Source organism: Magallana gigas, chromosome 3 (assembly GCF_963853765.1).
Source record: "Magallana gigas chromosome 3, xbMagGiga1.1, whole genome shotgun sequence".
Taxonomy (NCBI): domain Eukaryota; kingdom Metazoa; phylum Mollusca; class Bivalvia; order Ostreida; family Ostreidae; genus Magallana; species Magallana gigas.
In genome coordinates, this window is record NC_088855.1 from 43,446,242 (window position 1) to 43,465,378 (window position 19,137).

Genomic DNA, 19,137 nt, shown 5'->3' on the forward strand with positions numbered 1-19,137 from the left:
TTTAAAATGCTAAAACAGACTCAATAATCTGCAGCAATTCTGAATTGCGAAACATGTGATATTTTCCTACGCCAACATTACGCCAAAAATATAGTCCTTGTTAGATTCTAAACATTGATTACTTTTTCTATGCCAAGCTGTATGATAGAAAAAAAGAAAGAAAAATATACTATTTCATTTTCCTTTCATCTTGATTTAATGATCAAATTTACGTTTGATAAGTCAAAAACCAGAAAAGACTCCATCCTCAACTGTTTTTATACCCGCACTTTCTAAAGAAAGTTCGGGTTTATTGTTGTTACCCTGTTCCGTCCGTCTGTCTGTCCGTTACGTATTCTTCATACACCGGCCGTCCGTCCGTCTGTCACGTTTTACTTTCTCAAACTGCTCTTACATCTTACAAACCAGCAATATGAACTCTTAGAGTTTGATCTGGGGTGTCATGTTGTTTTGTAAAAAGGTTTCAAAAATTCTCTGGTAGTCCTGGGGGTCAAATAATTGGTAAAAAAAATGACGTTTTTTCACAAAAAACCTTCTTCCTCGAACTCCTCCTACATTTTCAACAGTAGACAAATCATCTTTTTGGATATGTTTTAGGGTATCCTATAGATGCGCAATATGGTTTCGGAATTTTTAATTTTGTTCTGGGGGTCATTTAATGGCTAAAAAATGATGTGCTTTTTTTTTTTACATAAAAATTAAACTGGTTTCAAAACGTCATTTTTTTTGGCAGTAGCATATATATCTAGAATATGACTGGGGGTGTCATATTGAGGTGTGATCAGTGGGCAACAAAAAATGACGATTTTTTGCAAAAAAAGTATGGTTCCCAAAACTCCTCTTACAACTTTTGGAGTAGCTACGTCATCTCTTGGGATATTATTGGGGTTGTCCTATAGATGTGCAATAAGGTTTTAAAAATTTAAATTTCATCCAGGGAGTCAAATAGTAGCAGAAAATTGACGTTTTTCTCTAAAAAAAAAAAACATAGATCCAAGAGCTCCTCTTATGATTTAATGGATAGACACATCATATCTTAGGATATAATAGGGACTGTTGTATAGATGTGCAGTAAGGTTTTAAAAATTTTAATTTCATCCAGGGAGTCAAAAAGTAGCAGAAAATTGACGTTTATCACTTCAAAAAAACATAGATCCTAAAACTCCTTTTATGATTTAATGGATAGACACATCATATTTGGGATATGATAGGAATTGTTCCATAGATGTGCATTACGGTTTTGAAAAATTAAATTTAACCCTGAGGCCCATTACCTACAAACCTATTGATGCCATTTAAGGATCAAGAAAATATATGGTTAAGGGGTGGGGATCTCAACCGTTTTCGAGATATTCGTGCACTTCCTGTTCGAGGGGGGTCATGACCACCCCCGGGGCCGATGACCAACATACCGTTTGATGCCCCATGACACAAGAAACAAGAATATATATGGTTTAAGGGTGGGGATCTCAACTGTTTTGAAGATATTAAGGGACTTGCTGTTAGAGGGGGTCAGGACCACCCACAGGGCCCATGACCTACATAACATTTGATGCCCCTTGACATCAGAAACATGAATATATATGGTTTAGGGGTCATGATTGTAACAGTTTCTGAGATATATGGTAATTTCAAATTCCTGGGTGGTGGGGATGACCCCAGGGGTCAGATCTAATAAACCCTATATATTGCCAGTGACAGTCAATATATGATTATGAAATCCCTATATTATTATCTTTGTCCGTTTTCAAGTTACCATTTACAATAGAGTCTACGATTCTTCCTACAAGGTTCAATGTTAGACCCCACACCCTTTTGACATCACCCCCCCCCCCCCCCAAGTGGTTGTCTAACCCATAATGAGAAAAATTAAACCTGGGTGCACAACTAGATATGCAGGCCAATCATATCCTAGAGTTTTGTACAATTCTGTTCAGCCATCTCTGAGAAACAAGTTCAGAGCGGGAAAGAAGAAAAAGAAGAAGACGAAGAATAATAATACATGTATTAAGAATCGTGCAAAAACAATAAGTCTCCAAATTTCATTCGGGAGACTTAATAATAAAGACTAAATAGAGATAGGATCATCAAACATCAATAATTTAAAGATAATTGACAATTCCTGATTCTAAGGGGGTCAGGATGACACCTTAGGGTCATGACTTACATGCCATAATGATCTGATGCGCCATGACCTAAAGAGGAATAATATCTTTGGATTAAGGTGGGGATCTCAATGGTTTTTATGATATTTGATAATTTCAGGAAAAGCACTTGGGATCATGACCTACATACCATCTGAAATGCCTTGAACAAAGAAACAATAATATAATATGTACATGATATATGATTCAATTTAAGAACCCAGATATAGATAAATCATCTATGTTTTGTAATACTTCCTATGTATATATACATGTATTAGTTTGTGTTTTGTTCTATACTATTCATGTTGATGACTGTAGTATGGCTTAGTCTTATTTTAAATTACATTTAAAAATTGTCAAATTTATGACTTGGTACCCCCACCCCCAAACAAACTCAAATATAAACTGCCCCCCCCCCCCCTTAATTGTCGAATGATCTATTAAAATCAAAATATAATTTGGGTGTCTAAAAAATTTATAAACTGGTAAAAAATGGTAATCTTAACAAAAATTACATTACACCTTGCATATTTGACAAATGATCTATTGAGATATGATCAGAGGTAACATTTCTACCTTAGGATCAATAACTAGTATTCATTGACAAGTTAAAATTAATAACAATAAATGATTCAATTAAATGTTTATACTCCACATTCACCCCCCCCCCCCCCCCAACTAACCTGGTTCTAAAGATTCAGTCTTCTAAAAAATTCTTACGTGTGTACAGTAGCAAATTTTAAATCATTTCTTGATTGCTTTTTCTCTCCTGATGCACATTAACATAATTCAATTTTTAAGATTTATAAACAAAATGTTATATGCATGTGTATTTGCCTGTTTAGGGCAATTGTAAAGTCTCCTTAACAAAGCAGTGACATCATTAGGCTAGGAGTTATACCCACATGGATCAAACACTACATATGAATAAGATAAAATACTTTATTATTTTTAGTTCTAGAATGTCAGGGTGTCTCCAAGGGGGCATAATCTATATACAATTTTACGCGCAATGACACAAAGAGCAAGAATAAATTATATGGTTTAGGGATGAAGGTCTCAGATCTCTGAAGTTAACAAAATATACAGTGTATCATCATTTCCTATTTCATAAAGGTGGGGGGGGGGGGGGGGGGGGTTGTTAAAGACAACACCTGGGGGTCATCAATGTACTTTACACCATCTTATGCATCATAATGACATTAGAAGAGATTTGTATTTTCCTGTTACATGGGGTCAGAACAGTCCCATAAGGTCATAACCTATATTGTATTTGATGCATTATATAACATTAAGAAAGAAATACTCCTTCCTTCCTTTTAGTACTCATATAAAAATGATAATTTTAAGTGTCTACACTTACTTACATGTAATACACAAATTTAATAAGAAATTGTTTATACAGGGTAAATATGGGGTCAACTCAATAGTGCAAGTCTGACAATGAAATGAAAAAAAATAACTTTTGCAACTAAAAAAATGACAGAAACTTTACAAATGCGATAGGATAGGTACATGTAACGATGATAATCTTATTTAAATATTAAAAGATGATGGTACAGTATGCTGTCAAAGGGAGATCACATTTAGAAAGTGAAAGTAGAACTTATGTATGCTGGCATCTCATTATATTGTCTACTGCTAGCGCTACTACATGTATTATGCTTACCTATATTGATCAACATCATAATGATAATCCAATTAAAACACAATAACGAATTCCTTTAGCTGATCTTAATTAATCCTTTTCTGCATATGGAAAACACAGACATGTATCACAGTATACACGTGAACCCATCTAATCGAAGAGCTTGGTAAAACTAGTACCCGCTAATGAGACCTGCAAACCTGTGTTGTGTACGTAACTTCAGACAAAGATCAGATATTTGTAACATGCATGTATTTTTATGACCTATTCTTCAAATCCACTTGCACTATTTTATTAGGTAAATAACAGCTTTAAGGTGGTGCGGGACACCTGCATATTGTAATGTATACTTCCTATTGAGATAAACAATAAAGTATATTAGATATTAATTAAATATTTATCCCCCAAATAATGTTACCTAACATTGAAGCGCAATGGGTTAGAGCGTTTACATGTCTGTAAGAACATTGGGGTCCAAGGTGTATTTTTGGTAATTTTACAATTGATATAAATGAATTTTCCTGGGGAGGGGGGGGGAGTCTGGACCACCTCACTCCCACCCCTTCTCTAAATCTGTGCACACGATGATGTACATGTAGGCACACAGACGCAAATCTAAAACCGGCAACCGTCAAGGGGAGGGGGCATAATTTAATTTTTAATTTTGTTTGTAATAATTATATAGACCATTATACTTTCTATGACATGAAATGTTAAGATTATTGATTAACTGAAAATTCACTGCAAACGGTTCAACCTCAAATTGCACATAAAGTGCTGCTCATGTGTATTATTATATATGGGAAGGGATCTCATCCTTCAGTTATGAAAATTATAATTTTAAATGTATTACCGGAGCTTGCATGTGGCCTTCATTTTTTATTAAACTGGTACAAAACAGTGTTATTTAGGGGCAAACACTTGGTGCGGGTATTACTGTCTAATGACAGCATCTAGTTTTGATTTATAAAAGTATAAACAGCAAATATCGTAGGGTTTAAGGTGGAATAACACATCGTCATAAAATGGCTGACCTCTGAGCAAAACGACATTTTCTTTTATTGAGCGGAAGTATATGTGTTCGGATAATATTCTCAAAATACATAAGTACTAGTCGTTTTTTGTATCATATCTTAGTTTGATTTATGTTAAAACATGAAAATCGTGTTAGATGTATGTATTATTTCACCATCTAGCGGTTATTTATGTTAAACGATGATACTCAGAACAGAGTAATCGTTCGTGTTCAACCACGTGTAGAGTGATTGAAAATATAAACATTGGGTTGATTAATAAAATCATAGCCATGCTTGATGCTTGTTGTGTGCATTACTATGTTTTTAAAAAAAATAAAGGTTGTCTGTTTTGTATATAAAAACTTAGTATATCGAGACTTTTTCAAGGAACATTCTGCATAAAATAGTATAGTCTGTTTCACTATTGATGCTATTACTAGGTGAGGAGCGGATCGAAAATAAACCCTTAGGGGGTCTCTTCTAAGCATGTTAATTGTTGCAACAGCAGAAAAAAAATTTGTATTGTCACATTTATTTCTAGAACACATTTTATCTACCAATTAATGAAGATAAAGTTTAAAATCAATTAACATCTAGATTTTATATTTGACTACAAATACCTAGATTCTCTGAAATAGACTATGAACAAAAGGCATGATTTTTACTGCGAAACTGAAAGGGTCAAATAAAAACACGTGGTCTAAAATTTAAATGACAATAACATTCCCAGGGGTGTGCATAAAGTGTCGGGCTTGTGATCCGTATATACATACCGAGTTCGAACCCCGCAGGGGCTTTTGTTGTTACTTACTGAATTGATTTTTTTTAGATATTCATTTTTTATCCCCAATTTGCAAATTGTTCGCTTATTTGACATATGTATAGTTTAAATATTATTATTTCTTTCATAATCAAATAATTTACAGTTAATTAAGGTCTTCCGTTGGAAACGGAAGACCTTTCTATTATTGTGCGGGTTAAGATTTTTCTTATTTTTCTTTTTTTTTTGTTTCCTAGACGCGAACTTTGAGGCTTCATATCATGCTCATTTCTGAACTGCTTTTGCTCAAATTTTCAGGGCTAATGTACTTTACAAAACACTATCTTAAGCAATTCATAAAATTTAGAATTCCCTTTTCGTTAAAAAGTTATTCCCCTTTTAAAATTTTTTAGGGCCTTTTGTTTCCAGACAAAGGCTCCGAGACTATGATAGCAGGGAATAGGAATCCAAAGAATTTGAATAGCAGAGACATTGTAGTGGTGCACATCAGTTTTTGTTTTTCGATTACGTTCCTTATTTAGAAAAAGGTAGTGGGTCAAAAAACAGGATTCAAAAAATTGCAAAAAATTAGACATATTTTCCTTTATATCTTTTAAACGAAAAATAATTTGTTAAAAATGAAGAATAAAAGTTGTGCAGAATATCAAGGGCTTTCATTTGACACCAATAAAAAAGGGCTGGCCCCTTCAATTAAGGGCCAATAGCCCCTAAAAGTTTTTGCTTAATAACTCAAAAACGATTAGGATTTTGATATGGCTGTCGCTGGAAAAGTTGTTTGTTGGGATCTCATAAAGGTCGTAACAATATTATTTTGTAATTGATTTGTGTAGTATGAGTGTAAAAAGCTTTTCATGTTGACATGTAAACGAAAGTCTTTGTGCGTACAACTGGCATAAATTTGCCGCAGAAAGTATGCTGGTTTATACAGGAGGCAATAATTTATAAGAATATTTTTTTTTGTTGGAGTACATGCTTTTTTTTAGGAGTTTAAGTCATTGTTGTTAAGTTCTTATAGTGCACAATCATTAAAAACGGCAATTGGAAAACAAAACATTCTTTTTCTTTTCTAGTAAACCACAAAATATGGAATTAAAAAACTCTATGCATTACATTTTATTTATTAACTCCATGCATTTAAAATCTACCTTGAATCAGAGCTGTGTGTATGTGTATCATTACGTAAGTTCTCCCTCGCCCGCGGCCGAGAAAATCGGTCACCATGTTCGCGGCTGGACTACCTAGCGGTCAGCGATTATCTAATACACGAGAGCTGTGTCTCTCATATACATGTATGAGTTTATTTAGACGCGAACTCAAGAATTGGTTTCGTTTTGATTACACATAATTTTTTATGGATTAAAAGATTGGGTGTCAGTTAAGAAATCGTTCAGTTAATTAATAAAGGCAATGTCATTCTCAATCTAAAGCAATAATAGACACAGATCAATTGTGGGTTTTAAGTTTAAAATAAATAACTTCTATTTGATAGAGTATGGTCATTATACTGCAAACTTTTCAAATCTTCCTGGGTTCTGAGCTCTGTCTGTCTGTGCGTTGTACATGTACCTTTACGTAATATATCCTTCGCCCACGGCCGATGAGATCAGCCACGGCTGCACTACCTAGCGGTAATTAAGCGGTTATTTAATAGACAAGATTCTCACACCGCGACGCACACTTACATGCATATGAACGTGTTTGAGTTAATATAGCCGTAAAAACGGGAACTCCATCTTGTATTTATTCAATTGAACATTTGAGTGTAAATGAATATTAATGAGCGATATTACTCCAAATCGTACACATCGTAAGACATAAATTAATGGTTCGTTAAATTTGTTTATGTAAAATATTTTAAGAACTGTACAAATAATGTTTTAAATCACCCCCCCCCCCCCCCCACACACACACAAATAGTAAAGCTTTAAATGGTGATCATCTCCACATGGCTGAGGAGAACCGGTGTAATGAAGAATAATGACCCCCGTAGAATAATGAACGGGGGTCATTTTTCTACGTAGAATAATGACCCCCCGGTCATTATTCTACGCAGAAAAATGACCCCCTGTCATTATTCTACGTAGAAAAATGACCCCTTTGCCTGAAAAATAAGTATCATTTTCATAAAAATGAGCACACTCCACATGAAGAAAAGTGACCCCTGTAGAATAAAGACCCCCTTGTAGATTAAAGTTTTCAGTATATTTTTTGATTATTTGTGAAATAGTCTTTACACTACAGTAAAACACGGTTATAGCGAACACGCTTATAATGAATTTCATTCCCCAAGTCTCTATTTCATGTTGTAAACTTGACGGATATAACGAATTACGCTTATAACGAATTGGCCGTCCCTGGGACTTCGTTATAAGCGTGTTTTACTGTATTGTAATTTTTACTGCTGCAGTTTAGAGAAAGTAACAGAAATTATAATTCATATTCAAATAAACTTATGTGAAAGAAGGGGTATATCTTAGAAAATAAAAATCCTTCCGTTATAACAAGATATTGACGTATTGCATAGGGTTATGGTTGTCATCTTAACAATTACATTTACATATATCTATATATGGTGTTCCGATAGGGCCACTTCGACCTAAATTGCAAAGGCGATAGTGCGAAGGCAAAGGAGCAAAAGTGCAAAGATGCAACGACGAAGCGCGAAGATGTGATGCCTAAAGTGCGAAGTGGAAGGAGCGATACTTCTGTCGCTCCTTCCCAACTTTGCACCCTGGCCTTCGCATCTTCGCACTTTCGCCTTCGCCTTTTTTTATTGCATTCAGCAAGTCTAGGTCGATTACATAGAATTTAATACAGGCGCCGTACTCGCAAAGGTTTTCCGATCAATCCAGGCTATTATTGGTACGAATGCACTAGGCCATCGCGCTTACTATGAATGTGTACAAATATTTTAATGTGTACATGTAACATATATGTTTACCAATAATGGCTATGCCTAATCATTATCTACTCCACACAAAATTTAATGTCCGCCATAATGTGTACACATATGCACTTCTATATGCATATAGAGTGCCCCCTGTCCGCCCTCTGGCAAATTCAATATTAATAATTTTACGCAGTAAATCGAGAGAGGGAGTCCGGACCCTATCCCTCTGGATAATTTAATCTTATTAATTTTATAAAAAAAAATTCCAAAATATGCCTCGGAACCCTTTAAACGATGGAGAGCTCCGCAATTATAAAACATAGGTAATCACAGACTACAAAGCTCACCGAGACAAGGCATCACCTTTATGAGGCATCACCTTTATGAGACCACCTTTATCATATTATATGAAAACCATCCTTTATGATCTTGGATATTCATGGATTCTGTTTTGACACAATATCGTATATCATCTGTTAAAAAATTGTATGATAATCATATGTTCATATGTAAATCAACACAATAATAAATAATTAAAATTGAATCCTATCATACTTACAATATATATCATATACTACCATAAAATACCGTACAAAATTGTTAGATATCATATTATAACGATATTATAACATATGATATGACATTGTATTGTGTTATACATTATAATTGTATTTGATCAAATAATAGAATATCATAAAACATAATACAATATAGTATTATATGAAACAATATCATATTGCAATAATACATCATAACATTGAAACATATGATATTATATTGTATAATTAAGCATTGAATCATTATTTTTTTAAAGATGTGGTCTCATAACTGCAATGGTGTGCATACAAATTGTGTAATGCGCGCTAGCGCGTTATGAAATTTTGTTTGCATTCATCGTTGCAGTTATAAGACCTCATCTTTCAAAAAATAATGAATCAATGCTTAATTATACAATATAATATATTGTCTTCTGTGTTGTGCGTAAATAACACTCAAATCAACCAATGCAATTTAATAGAGGGAAAGAAATGAATGTAAATATTATAGTATGATATTGTATTGTATGATACTGTATCATATTTAATACATAATATAATATTGTTTTATATAATACAATATAATTTGATACAGCATTGTATCATATCAAAAGATACAATATCATTGGATAAAGTAAAATATTATATAATACAATCATATCATACACATTGTATCATATGATACAATAATATATATTAAAATATCATAAAATACAATTTAATGTGATATGATAATATATCATATAAACCAATATCATATTATACAATATCGTGTGATACGAAATTTTATAGTATTACAATATCATATTTTCAATTTTATGTTATATAATTCTATATTACAGAAACCAATATCATAACAAAATACTGTATGATACAATATCATAGAATATACAATATAATAACATAGGATGCAATATTATATATTGCAATGTCATATGTAATACTGTCATGTGATTCAATAATAAATAAATAATACAATCTAATATTATACAATATTGTATCATATTAATCAATACTATACATAACAATATCATGATACAATATCATATCATAAAATATAAAAACAAGAGATGTTTGTAAAACACTTATGCCCCCCTCCCTTGGAAACATCCACAAAGAAAATGAACTGCAAATAACTGGAAATTTTTCTATGTCCAAGGGGTATAACTCTGTCGAAAATTGCTCGATCGTACCCAATATCGTGACCTAGATACTATCATGAAAAACCTGTATACACAATTTCATACCAATATGTTTATCCTCTGTGAAGAAAATGAGCGAAAACTGCAAATACATGTAACTAGAATTTTTCTACGTCCAAGGGCCATAGCTCTGACGAAAATTGCTCGATCGTACCCAATATCGAACTTGACCTAGATATTATCATGATAAACCTGTATACCAAATTTCATTTGAATATGTTCATCCTCTGCGAAGAAAATGAACGGAAACTGTTAGTGGACAGACCGACAGCGGCAGAGCAATATGCCCTCCCTTCTTCAAAGTGGGGCATAAAAATTGATACAATATTTTATCGTATCATATAACGTTTTACAATATAACATATTTTGTTATATTGTATCCTATTAAACAATAGTATTTCAAATCATACAATACTATATCATAGGAATCATGTTACATCATTTACCAACAACCACATCTATCTATCAAGCAGGTGTGAATGAAGTAGGAGATTTCTCTAGCATCCTTGATAATGGAGATCAAGCTCTGCATCTCAAGCAACCTCTGCGTTTCATTTATAATATAGTTACATCAACTATGCAAGCTATCATCTATAACAGGTGACCTGTTCCAAAAAACTAAACCTCATCAAGAATCATAAACCTATGGCTCTGATTCAGCATTCAAGCCTGTCAAGTGCAACAGTATCATAAGACGCACCACCCATGCAAGATTGGTGAAGTTAGGACCAGTTAACTAAGATATCATCATCAGAGGGCACCAGCAATTCAAACTTTTACCTCCTCCAGCATCTCCAATCTATGGCTCTGATTCAGCATCCATGCCTGCCAGGTGCATCTGTATCATAAGACACACCATCCATTCAGGTTGGGTGAAGTTAAGACCTGAAATAACTAAGATATATATTTTGAGCATCCTTAATAATAAAGATCAAGCTCTGCATCTGAAGTTACCTCTGCGATTCATTCATATAACAGTTGAATCAGCTATGCAAGTTTGAAATAGTACTATTATCTATTAAACATGTTACCTTTTCCAAAAAACATTATCCAGCATCCGAAACCTATGGCTCAGACTCAGCATTCAAACCTGTCAAGTGCACCAGTATCATAAGACGCACCATCCATGGAAGTCTGGTGAAGTTAGGACAAGTAATAACTAAGAAATCATCATCAGAGGGCACCTGTTTCAAAAACTTTAACCAGCTCTTAAAATCGTAACCTCCTCTATCATCCGAACCTGTGGTTCAGATTCAGCATTTAGGCCTGCCAGGTGCATCGGTATCATAAGACGCACCATCCATACAAGTTTAATGAAGTTAGGACCAGTAGTAACTAAGATATAATCATTAGAGGGCACCTGCAACAAAAACTTTAACCAGCTTCAAAAACCTAAACCTCCTCAAGGATCCAAAACCTATTCAGCACTCAAGCCTGTTTGGTGCATCAGTATCATAAAATACACCATCCATGCAAGTTTGGTGAAGTACGGACTAGCAGTAACTTAGATATTGCTATTAAAGGGCACCTGCAACAAAAACTTTAACATCCTCCAGCATCTGAAAGTTAGGAACCAGATTAAGTAGGTCCAGATGCATCATCCATGTAATTTTGGTGAAGAGAGGACAAGTAATAGCTTAGATACAGGAGCTGCAACTAAAACTTTAACCAGCTCCGGACGCCGACGCCGGGGGTATAGCATATGCTCCCATTGACTTTGTCTGGGTGAGCTAAAAAGGCGAAAGCGCGAAGATTCGAAGGCGAGAGTGCGAAATTGCAAAGGCGAAAAAGCGATAGTAGTATCACTTCTTCGCTTTCGCAACTTAGCACTTTCGTCTTCGCATCTTCGCGCTTCGCCGTCGCATCTTCTATATTCTTCATATTGTTCATGAATTATACTTGCATTGAGGATTTCCACAATACAAACTGCTGGGTACATACAAGTTCATCACCCAGAATTAATGATGAAACCAAAATTATGAAAAGTTTACTCCACTGTTACTGTAGGCATTATAACCAAGCTGAAGTTAGTAGGCACTGACAGCAGCCATTACGCCAGTAGAGGTTAACGGCCAATAAGGAAAATCGTCAAAGTACTGAGAGTACTCGTACAAAAAGTATATTTTACTTTATCCTCGGCATATTTTAGTAAGTTTAGTTAATATCAAGATGATTAATGCATCAATAGTTTGTATGAGCATTGGTAACTTTTTATACAATAAAGAGCGTGTGATCAAAATCAAGCGGGATATAAACATGGGCCCTAACCTCTTATCAAAGCTTTTAGAAACAATATTTTCTTATTATAATCGATCAGTGTTTATTATCTATTAAGATTTACTATACTCAGGTACTCTTCACAAATTTGCTCTAAAAGAATCAAGTCTATTCATGATCACAAAACAACATTACAACAAATGTTTAGAATATTGATGTTCATGTAGTACGTAGAAGAAAACAAAACTAACGCAGAATGATTTTTTTAAAAATCACTTTCCCCAAGAAATGTAAATAAGAAGTATTCATATTCCTACGTTACCTGCCCCTTAGTCTTTTTCATAAAGATACATGTATATACATGTATCATTCTTCGATTGACAATTCATTCACCAATGAATTTTGCTTATATCATTACAGCAATTATTCTTTCATGATTATTGTTCGTTAATTGTCTCACAATATCCTCATTGTGTATGAATTTTTCTTTATTTGCGTCATTTCCCGCCGTATGTCGACGAGAGAAGTAACGTAACTGTTAACAATCAATTTGTGGCAATGTCAGAGTGTTTTGCGTGTGCTTACTACGGATATATACAGCGATTTATTTACAAGTTCGGTGTTTATAACTTCACAATCAGTTGAACAGAGTGAAACATTAAGTAATTTAAAAGTCACATCTTGGATACGAAGTAACCAATTTCTGTTCATGTTTACGGGGGGGGGGGGGTCATTTTTTTATGGGGGGTCATTTTTCTTCATGTTTAACATAAAGAAAAATAACCCCTGGGTCTTTTTTCTTCAGAAAAATCCAAGTCTTATCTATTCTTACAAAAATGACAAGCAAATATATATTTGCCGACTAGCCCAGAATGCATACGGGGGAGCCGGAAGTTTATTTTAAGCTGAACAATACAAAATTGTATCATGTACATATACTGTAATATAAAAAATCACTGCCTCACCCTTTTTTAAACAAATATTTGAACCTTTCATCGACGACGTGACCGGCCAGAAAAAACCAGAAATAAAAAAACTTATAAATAGAAAAATCTCTGGAAACCTGTGTCCCAAACCATGTCAAAGTCGCAAATGCGCGCCGTCTCAAGGGTAGTGCAGGGACTTTACAACAAAAATATGAAAATTTTTAAGCTTCTAAATTATAGTATAATAAAAAATAAAAAGTAATTTTTTATTGATGTAAATTTGATGCGTCTTTGTAAGAAGACGGGCTAGAACTGATTTCTCGTGCTATTCGAACACCAATCATACACTCGTCACCACGTGACTCGTAACTATGAATTTCATTGGATACAATTTTCTACTCGAATCAACAAGACAATTATTTTCCGCTAATCTCCGTACCGCGGAAAATATTAAGTCTTATCTATTCTTACAAAAATGACAAGCAAATATATATTTGCCGACTAGCCCAGAATGCATAGAAAAACACCAAAGTTAGGGTGAGGCGACGAAATGAATCAGGGAAAAAACAAAATATAACATACATTTGATAACAAATTCAAAATGTGAAAAACTTTATGATAATCATAACCCCAATTTTCTGGAAACTGCCAATCGGTTTTCTAACTGATCTACAACATACATGTCCTTACTAGAATCGCACTTCCAGCGCCCGTGTCTTTTAATACACCTTTCGTTTACATTTGAACCGACTGCAGCTGTAGCTCCGCCTGATCGAAGCGAATGTAAACCTAAATTTAAACCAGAACTGACCTCTTTGAGCCTGGAAATAATATTTTCCCTTGCAGTAGTGTAACTAATCTTTTTGTTTTTATATATCAACTTTGCAATACCATGTGATCTGAAAACTGGCTTAAATAAAAATTCTGAAGATAACAAATTAATATCTGCCAACATAACATATTTTTGCAACATTTTCACAGGACAAGCACTTGTGGAACCATTTGCGACCAACACCTCGTTTCCTTGCCGGTATTGGTCAGTTTTACTTTTATTAATGTACACACATAAATAATCATCAACAAATTTTACGTCACAACATTTTAGGCTACTTAATTCGTCATAACGCAAAAAAGCGGCAAAACTCAACAAAATCATGGCCAAGTCTCTTACGATCAGCACATCCGTAGATTCGATATATAAATTGCACAAACGAATCAATATATCAGATGAGACAGGGTCCTTTCTGGTTACTTTGGGAGTTGCGATGCGCTTGGCCGCCTCTTGTAGACACTTGACATAAGAATTGCTGGTAGGATCGGCAAATCCATGTAATTCGTGAGCCCACTTTAAAGAATAGATCGCGTGATTGACCACATGAGAAGATGAACCTTGATCCAATAATTGTGTAATATACAATGCGACGTGAACAGGTTGTGCGGGTAAACACTCAAATCCTTCTTTTTGAATGAAATTTTTCCATCTTTTAAAACTACTATGGTAAGATTTCGTTGTGTTAAAACTCTTCCCCTGAAGAATATAGTCGGACATCTTGTATGCCAAATCGTTCAAAATGTCGTTATTTCCGGCTCCGCTTCTGGCTACGTCATCAATTATTTTTTGTCGTATCCCGATGTCTGTCAAAATAAAATAATCTAATGATTAAATCTGAAAACGACCATGTCAAACTGAAGGGGATCATTACAAAATACCCCCTTTTTATATCTTCCCTTCTCTATTATATGAGTTCTTTGCAAAACTAACGAATCTGAAATACTTGAACAGTTTTGTAACAAAGGCCAAAAAGGAGCTGAAATCCACCTAGGAACAACTAGTGTCCCTACCACTTTTTCTGACAAACATTTTTTGATTGTTTTTGAAATAAACACTGGTGGAGGGACAAGCCACATATTTGATCCCGTCCATGAAAAATTAAATGCGTCAATGCCGCTAGTACCAGGACACCAAGATTTTGAGTAAAATACTGAACACTTTGTATTGTAATGCGTTGCAAACGCGTCAATGTCATGCTGACCATAATTTTCACACAAATAATTGTACACTGAAATTCTAATACCCCAATCATCTCTATCAGTCTGCCTACTGATCAAATCAGCTTCTTGATTTTCCGATCTCGGGATCCATTTTGGAATTAATGTAATTTTGTTGTAACTACATGACTGAAAAATATCAGAAGCAATTAATTGCAAATTCTCTTTCTTACTGCCAACCTCTAAAACATGAGACACATTTTTGTTGTCAGTGTAAACAACCAGAGAGGAACCTTTTAAGTCATCTGAATGCGTGTTTATTATTCTATGAACTGATTCTAATTCTCGCCAAGTAGAACTCTTATTGCATTCCCTCTGGCTCCAAGAACCAGACACAGTAACTCTGTCCTTCTGTAGGACTATATCCCCACCCTGCTGTGAGGAGCTCTTGTCTGAACGCTGAACTGTTGGGTTAATATAACCCCCATAACCTACATCTGATGCGTCACTGAATAATTCAAAATCTCTCGTTTCTGATAAATCAATGTTTCTAAACAATGCACCGCTACAGTTCAATGACTTTATGCTTTCTGACCAAAACAAAACTTCCTGAATTGCATTTTCTGACAACAATACTTTGCTATTCCAACTAGCCCTCGTCTCTACACAAAAATATAAAAATCTAGTCATAATCCGGACTACATTTCCAAAAACAGCTTTCATACTTATGATCTGACCCGTCAGACATGCAATAAGTCTAACACAAAACATATTTGAACGCTTTGATTTGATCAAAATATCATTTACTAAAGACATTGTCCTACTTATCCTCTCCCGAGACACCCTGACAAAACCATTCTGAAAATCCCATTCTAAACCTAACCAATTCACGTTTTGAGACGGAAACCACTGACATTTTTCATGAGCTAACAAAAATCCAAACTTTTGTAACTCATCCCTGACAAAACAACTGACTCTAAAAGCGTCCGACTGTGAAGAACTGCCTCCCAAACCGTCATCCAAATACATGACAATTTTGACATTATTGGACCTCATGTACTTAACAAAATGCCTAGTAACTTTTGAAAAAATGTAACCAGCTGTAGATAAACCAAAAGGCAGAACATTGAATACATAGTACTTTTGCCGACCATTGATATTCCAGCTAAAGCCCAGATACTGCCTGTGTTCTGCAAATATAGAAATATGATGGTATGCTGACTTAAGATCAAATGTGAAAACAAAATCACCGATATCAAACACGTCTATCGCTACTTCAGCGTCCTCATATCTATACCTATATTTATGCAAATGAAAATTCACATGTCTACAGTCTAGGACTAACCTAGGCTTACCTGATCTGTTATATGCAACAGTAAGCGGATTGACCACACTTGGCTTAGTACTCACCTCTGAAATGCAATTTTTTGCCAACAAAGACTCGATTTCTGACGAAACAAATTCTACATTTTCTAATGAGGATCTATTGTTTTTTAATTCGACACTTTCTGGAATTGTTTTAAAAGGAATTTTATATCCATGAGAAATTATATCTCTAATGTAATTGTCCACACCTGTTTCAACCCACCTTGATAAACAGCTATTTAAATGCCCGACAGGGCTTACCTTGTTAGTAGTGCACTCGTCCGTGACCGACGTCGACAGGCGTGAATTCGAATAGTTTTGTTCTGAAACTGAATTGTTATCTGAATTTCTGAATGTATTACATGTAACAATACTTATCTCTGCCGAATCGTTGAGCTTCCTTCTACAGTCTCTCGCCCAGTGACCTTTAAACCCGCATCGATAGCACGTCCCTGGCTTGACCGTAGATGACCTAGAGTTGTCTTTCTTGTATGGGTGTGGCCTTGAATAGTCGTTTGTTGGTTTCCGCTGTGCCTTTTGTTGTTTGTCCTTTTTCTCTGCTTTATTTTGCGCCTTGTTTATTCTTTTTTCATCGTCAGAATCGTCAGCGATGGGATTAGCTTGGTATTCAGCTACTACCTTCCACCCTAAAGGACTAGAATCAGCTATTTTTATCAATTTCTGTCTCTCATTCAAAAGTTCAATACCTTCACCAATCTTTGTCCGGGCGGTGTTTATGTTTTCAACGCCAAGGTTGGCGCTGTCCAAACTGGCGTCTGCTTTCCTCAGCTTAGTGATGACCTGTGCGTTTCCCCGGTACTGCGCTTCGTTTCCATGACGTTTAAACTTATAACTGCCAAAAATGTTCTCCTCTATTTTCGCTAACTGCGATGACGAGAGTTCCTTCTGTGTTGTTTCCATAGACGATTGAAAATTCTTGAAATTGCTGTCTATCAGAGTCTTCATGCTGCTTAAAATTTGATTTTGGGACGATTCCACTGCTTTTTTAACTTCGGAGCTAATTATTTGCTGAACCTCGGAACTTATACCGGCATCCCCGTATTCGTCCATGATAGATGCGTCTTTGTAAGAAGACGGGCTAGAACTGATTTCTCGTGCTATTCGAACACCAATCATACACTCGTCACCACGTGACTCGTAACTATGAATTTCATTGGATACAATTTTCTACTCGAATCAACAAGACAATTATTTTCCGCTAATCTCCGTACCGCGGAAAATATTAATTACTCTTCAGCTAGGGGGGTCATTATTCTACGGGGGTCATTATTCTTCATTACACCGGCGCGAGTGGACAAGTAATCCGCGGTCGGTTCGTGTTCTTCTACATGTACCTTATCACGCGTTCATGTTTCATATTTTGCACGGACACAACTATATTTTATTATGTTTTCAACTAGTATATTCGTTTAAGATGAAAAGATAAATTCATTAAACTTGTACAGTTGATTAAGCATTGATTTATAGATAGCGTACAAGGTAGTTTAAAAATCAAATTATAATCAAAGTTCCATGTAACATGTTTGCGGTAGGTGCTAGCACGATAAAAAAAATGTCCTGAATTGAGGCATTCGATGATTTTTTAAAAAAAAATTTCACATGAATTTTAAACAATTTTAGATTAGATTCTATCGGTCACATATTAATCACTTCTGTAGTTTTTCTACATGGTCGTTCGTTTCTTTGTAGAAGCAAACTCATTGCTGCCCCCCCCCTCCCGTCCCGCTGACAGGAGCTCGCGCTGGATTTTTGTAATTGTCAAGATCTATCGAAAATCATTTTGGTGGCTTCTTTTCATGTGTAACATTTTGTTTCACTTTCCAACCCGTTTGTTTATTCGGTCAGTCTGTGTAAATTCAATCGCCACGTGCGACCGAGAATCTTGTGTCGCTTCAGCGCACACACTTGCAGCTCTGAACATATATAGGCCCAGGTCATCAATTGTTATATAATTGAGTTACAGTTGAAATTGTGCTTTTACATAAAATAATAAATAATCAAATCATCCAGAAAAAAAGTTACCATAACTCAATAGTCAATACCAAAAATAAAATCCGTATGATTGCAAACTAAAATCGGTTTTTCAGTATTCGGCGGGATTTGATTTTTCTGCTAACATTAGTATTTTTATTGGTTTCAGAGATTACGATGTAAAAACACAAACAGTAAATACACCTGATATTATTTACATTGATAATGTTGAAAAATATTTAAAATTAAATTAGTCACATTCGTAATTTTTTTCTGAAAGTAAATTCACATCGTATTGAAAAGAACAAGAAATAATCAAAGTACTAAAAGTACTGATAGGCGGAAGCATGATTGCAAGTTGTCAATGTCATAGTGTTATTATTACTATTTTCTCCTTAAGAATTAGTTTGATAAGTTTGATAACAGAA

The 19,137-nt window shown here is 34.8% G+C and overlaps 2 protein-coding genes across 3 annotated transcripts in view; both read right to left on the reverse strand.

Annotated features, from left to right (window-relative positions):
* The window catches only part of LOC105336028 (alanine--tRNA ligase, cytoplasmic), a 609,144-nt gene that overhangs the window by 494,679 nt on the left and 95,328 nt on the right, over positions 1-19,137 (reverse strand). The window lies entirely within an intron of this gene.
* On the reverse strand, positions 13,288-17,968 carry LOC117680770 (integrase/recombinase xerD homolog). Of its 2 annotated transcripts, XM_066079897.1 has the most exons (2): positions 15,439-17,968; positions 13,288-14,998 (listed from the first exon to the last, which is right to left on the reverse strand). In XM_066079897.1, exons 1-2 carry the CDS (start codon positions 17,852-17,854, stop codon positions 13,986-13,988), a joined length of 3,429 nt encoding a protein of 1,142 aa, XP_065935969.1. In that variant the 5' UTR covers positions 17,855-17,968; the 3' UTR covers positions 13,288-13,985. The 2 variants fall into 2 exon arrangements, with proteins under 2 accessions (XP_065935969.1, XP_065935970.1); XM_066079898.1 differs by lacking the exon at positions 15,439-17,968 and having other exon boundaries at positions 13,288-15,391.

Coding starts and splice junctions, on each gene's coding strand:
- LOC117680770 (XM_066079897.1), bottom strand. CDS start 17,854: ATGATTGGTGTTCGAATAGCACGAGAAATCAGTTCTAGCCCGTCTTCT. Junction 14,999..15,438: donor GACTGATAGAGATGATTGGG/GTATTAGAATTT, acceptor TTATTTTGACAG/ACATCGGGATACGACAAAAA.